Raw genomic sequence first — 5,614 nt, forward strand, 5'->3', positions numbered from 1 at the left:
CCAATTCAAGACTTCTAGATACGCCACTCTCTATAGAAAGCCCGGATGTCCAAGAAATGAAATCTGAATAACAGGCGATTTTCTAGGATAAGCTGGAATGGTTACCGTACCATCTATAAAAATGGTTTGTTCCTAACGTTTAAAATGAAGCCTTTAAGAGGGGGGGGGGGGGCAACTTTTTTGGAATAATCGTTCATTGTGTGTAATGTAAATTTGAAATTATATCTACGGTAAGTTTATTATTTCAATTTGTTAATAAACTTGATCATTATTTTCTATATTTGCAGCGTTCCTTGTTGCGACACCCTCTGTCAACGGCTATAGGCAGACTGCTCTCTGCTATCAATCAGCTCATTATTTTTTGTTGCTGTTTTACTTAGATTATTATCAATTGAAAATAATGTACCATCGATACATTATTTATATATTGTTATTGTAAAAGAATTTTATATAAATTATAATAAGAATTAAATAAATCAGTGTTGTTTAAAATGTGCTAGGTCACTTCTATGATGCAATTTACGGATCCAAATGGACTCTATCACAGCATTAGTTAACGTAATACTGTAATTCATTAGGCAGTTTTCGCCGCACGACGTTAACCTTAACGTTAACGAATGGCGTCATAATTTATCCATCTTGCGTTGTGGAGTACGTTAATTTCAGGATTTTACGTGCTCGACGCACGTTAGTTACAGGTTTGCGCATGCGTATTTCGATTTGTTTACAAAAGAGGAGGAACTATCGCGCTGCATGCTCGGTACCGGTACTAACGTTAAAGTTAAGGTCGTGTGGCGAAAACTACCTATTCATTTAGTGACGCTGCTCAATATCTAGGGGCACAGATCATACGGTCAGGCTCCAGCACCTATTTTATGCAAACGACACACAAATTATGAATTTCAACATAATTATATTTATACAGTACCAATAAATTTGGAAATAACAAGCCACTGTTGTTTAATGTTTCCTTGGTCACCTCTGTTTTCCAAAATGCATGTCAGCGAAATGGTGCCCGACACCAGCATGTGCATTAGTTGTATTACCGTACATTATTACTAAAAGTCATTTATTAAGGCTGCTCAATCAAGGAAACATTTAAAGGGTTGAAGTTGGGGTACAGATCAATATACGGTTGGGGACAGGTTTATATAAACAACACAACATTATGAATTCCAACACCAAAACATTTAATATTCAGAATTTTAATATCAATTACATGTACAATATAACGCAAGCACAAACGATAACACAACAAAGAATCAAACCTACAATTTAAAAATTTTGTTGTTGGAGGGCAAAAGCAATATGGCTAATGTAATTAATCATTATTGTTATACATTTATATCCATAAAAATAATCTAAAACATAACCTAGAAGTATCCAATTGTAAGGAAATTGACATATATGTACACAATTCTTATACACAACGGTTATTCTTATATCAGATTTAATTGATCATCTACCTGTATTTTACGTTGAAAAGTCTGTACAAAATACACATAAATCTAACAAAGAAAATCCTATTATGTATAAATATACCGTTAATGATGAGTCAATTCAAAATATTATTAATGATTTATATAAATTTATATAAAATAGACTGGACAAATGTAATCCTTCAAAAAAACCCAAATATTGCTTACGATATGTTCCATTGTGTTATAAAAATGTTCTATGATAAACACATTCTAAAAAAAATCAAACAAAAAGATCTAACAAATTCAAGTAAATTTAAACAACAATGGATGACAAATGGATTATTAAAATCTAGCAAAAAGAAACTTAAACTTTATAAAAAATACTTAAAGTCGCAAAACCTCATGGACAAAGAAAACCATGATAAATATCGTAACGTGTACAAGTTATGTAAAAGGGCAAGAAGGGACAGAATAAACTATGTTATAAATCCAAATAAGACTAAGCTAAAATTTCTCGATACCAGTAAGCATAATATGATACATTTACAGATCCTACTATAACACCAGAATAGTTTAATAATTATTTCATTAACATCGGACAACAATTATGCAAAAATATAAATTCTAATGTCAATTCATTTAGTTATTAAAAAAAACAAACAGGCAGGCTAACTCATTTTACATTAACCCTGTTACAATTAAAGAAATATTTGATATAATCATAAATCTAGACAACAATAAGAGTTCCGGATATGATAATATATCTCCAAACAATAAAAAGGATTTCACATATTATCGTAAGCCCCCTAGTCCACATTATAAACTGTTCTTTTGAAACTGGCATTGTTCCCAATAAACTAAAGATTGCTAAGGTTATCCCCGTTTACAAAAAAGGAAAACATGATGAAATTACTAATTACCGGCCGATATCAGTGCTACCTGTTTTTTCTAAAATTTTCGAGAAGGCAATGCACGATAGACTTTATGACTACCTAACTAAATATAAAATATTAAACCCCCACCAATACGGATTCCGTGCTAAACACTCCACCTCGCATGCCATCTTTGAACTAGTTAAAGCTTTTGATGTAATGAATCATGACGTATATTAATACAAAAGATTCATCATTACGGTATAAGGGGCACATGCTTGAAATGGTTCATGAGTTACCTAGTAGGCAGAAAACAATTTGTCAGCATAAATGATATAAAATCATCACTATCTGAAATTAATTGTGGGGTCCCCAGGGGTCGATTCTAGGCCCTTTGCTATTTATACTGTATGTGAACGATATATGCAATGTTAGCAATGTAGTTAAGGTAATCTCGTACGCAGACGATACCACCTTCTATTATTCAACTAAAATATTACTAATTTGAAACATACATTGAACTTTCAACTTTCAAAATTTAATGAATGGTTTAAAGCAGATAAACTTGTCTTAAATATAAATAAAACAAACTTTGTTATTTTCCAACCACAAAATATATTAAAACAGTCACAAAATACCTCTATCGAAATAAATGGTATAAACCTAAAAAGAATAAATAGCTTCACATTCTTAGGTATTGTTATAAACGAAAATTTAAGTTGGAAACCCCACATTCAATATTTATGCAACAAAATATCTAAGGCCATTGGTATCATCTGTAAAGTAAAAAAAAAATTCCTGTACATACACTAATAAGTGTATATAACGCCTTTATCTTGCCGCACCTTCAATATGGGAACGTTTATATAGGGAAATTACTACACAACACATACGGTATTGAAAAGTTACATAAATTACACAAATTAGCAGTTAGACTAATAACAAATTCACCCCGAGATACTAGATCACGTCCATTATTTAAACAATTTAATATGTTTACAATCTTGGATATAAATAAGGTACAGGCAGTATGTTTTATTTCTATATATCATCTCAGGCAATTACCCCCTCCCTTATGCAAAATCCTTGATGGTAATACAAAAAGTGATCGTGCAAAAGCCCTAAGAAATTCAAACAAAATGTATGTACCTTTTTCAAGACTGACATCCTGTCACAGATCTATTCACGGACCAAATATCTGGAATGAGCTATATGATAGCCTATTAAAAATAAATTCGCAAAATTCGATCAAAAATAAATTTAAAGAGATTATATTATATGCTTATTAAGGAAAACTTTTCTTGCTTTGCTCCGTTTTTTTTTTGTTTTTTTTTAAATTTATCTTTTTAAAATTTCTTCATTTCTTGGGAGTCGTCCATGATCACTGGCACTTTCCGGGGCACTGATGGAGATGTCTTGGTGTCTGAGGCGCACGGTATTATTATTATGATGTGATGATCACTGAGGCATTTCCCCTTCCGGGAAATGCCGGCAATTGTGGGCGATCCCAAATTTAAAAATTTAAATGTTGATGTGTTTACTATGTATTCTGTGTGTTTATGTTTTGTATGTTTGGTATTCAAACTGACAAGCCACCGCTTCTTTTGATGCATTTGTAAACAATTTGCAATTTGTAATTTGTTGTGGAATTTTTCTGAATAGTTGCTTATACAATATTTTACATAATTTTCTGTAATTTCTATACGTTGTCATACAGTGGAGGAACTTGCTGTACAGTAGACATAAAATTCCATAGTCAATAGTTTTTATATAATTCTGTAGCATATGCTGTAGAAGCGGAGATTGTTGCCACTGAGATGTTTGGTAGTTGTAGTTGCGGAACGTGGTTCTAGCAACATGCTGATCTTGTGGAACTTCTTGCTGGCGCATTTCAAGCGGACAGCCTGTAACCATAGGCGGATTTAAGGGGACCCAGCCGGCCTGGGACCCCTAAATTTGTCAAAATTGTTTAAAATTAATTAAAAAGAAAATTCGACTAAAATTTTGGTCCAGAGTGCCATTTCCGGCCTTCATTTATGTGCCATTCCGGGCCCCTCTGTTTCAAATTCCTGGATCTGCTACTGTTAACACTTTACTACTTTGGAAACAAGTAATGCTATAAAAATAATGAAATTCACAATGTACGCGTTTCTTTGGTATATCTTCTCAATATTAATTATGATGGCGAGTACTGTATTGTGATGACGCGGAGGAAGAGTAAGATAATGAATACGACAATTATGAAGGCCCACAAAAATTGCGAAATATAAAAATGTAAGTACAATAAATTATGTTCATTTTCAAGCTAAATGCTAACTTAACCAGACATTTCGATTAAAATACAATTGAAATATATAATAAGTAAATAGGTTACGGTAATAATTATAATTATTCTATTTACATCATTCGTCAAACGTTTCTTTTGAATAGAAATTTGAATTTGATGTATCGCCGACAAATTTTCAAGTTATGCTTCAAGAAATTTATTAAGGCTGCTCAACAAGGACATCTGAAAGGGACCGGTTGATTGTGAATACACAATGAATTCCAACAGACATTTTAATATTCAGATTTTATTAATATCAATTAAATATAGCCCTAATACAAGTAAAAATGATAACGCCACTAATAAGCAAACCTACATTTAACTCGATAAATTTGCTTTTGAGTAAAAACAGAATATGGCTAATGCATGCAATCATTAATTATATACATTTACACTTATAACTAATCAACAAAAACATTATAAATTATCCATTTGCAAGGAAATGAACATATGTACACATGCAGTTGCTGACAATAATATTTTAAACAATTCTCTGTAGTAGTAATTTCTATACTGTGGCATGATAACATACAGTGAAGGAATCTGCTCTGTACAGTAGACATGGTGCAACTGGAGATTACGAGGTCTCTGCAAGATGTTGGATAGTTGTAAAAGTTAGTTCTGGAAATGTGCTGATCTTGAGAAACTTGTTGCTGGAGTACTTCGACCGGACAGCCTTTGAAAATCGAAATTTAATATTTTAATAATTTGAAATGAAACTTCAATTGCGATCGGTTGTAGCAATTGCGACACCCAATTGCAAACTAAAATCGTGTCTGAAAGCTCACCAATAGTAATCGATAAGTAATCGATTTCGCAATTGCTACCCGTTGCGATTGGGTGCTACAATGAGTTGGTGAGTTGAATGGCCGAGCGGTTAGCAGGGACGCCGCAAGCTATAGCCATAATATCGGCGCTGGTTCGAACGGCTCGCTCGCCTATGGTTCTGGTGGTAGAACAAGTCTTCTCGGATAAGGACTATAAACCGTAGGCCC

General features: G+C 32.9%; 1 protein-coding gene across 2 annotated transcripts in view; it reads left to right on the forward strand.

Annotated features, from left to right (window-relative positions):
* Positions 1-5,614, forward strand: part of LOC117120853 — an 8,486-nt gene that overhangs the window by 1,168 nt on the left and 1,704 nt on the right. The window contains exon 3 of one of the 2 annotated variants that reach the window (XM_033265941.1): positions 288-950. The exons of the other annotated variant lie outside the window; for it this stretch is intronic. Within the exon in view, the coding sequence (XP_033121832.1) occupies positions 288-324 (37 nt within the window). The 3' untranslated portion in view covers positions 325-950. Of the gene's footprint in view, positions 1-287; positions 951-5,614 lie in introns of those variants that run through there. 2 annotated transcript variants of the gene reach the window in all.

Source organism: Anneissia japonica, unplaced genomic scaffold (assembly GCF_011630105.1).
Source record: "Anneissia japonica isolate Jap-2015-1 unplaced genomic scaffold, ASM1163010v1 scaffold287965_len1858130_cov191, whole genome shotgun sequence".
Taxonomy (NCBI): domain Eukaryota; kingdom Metazoa; phylum Echinodermata; class Crinoidea; order Comatulida; family Comatulidae; genus Anneissia; species Anneissia japonica.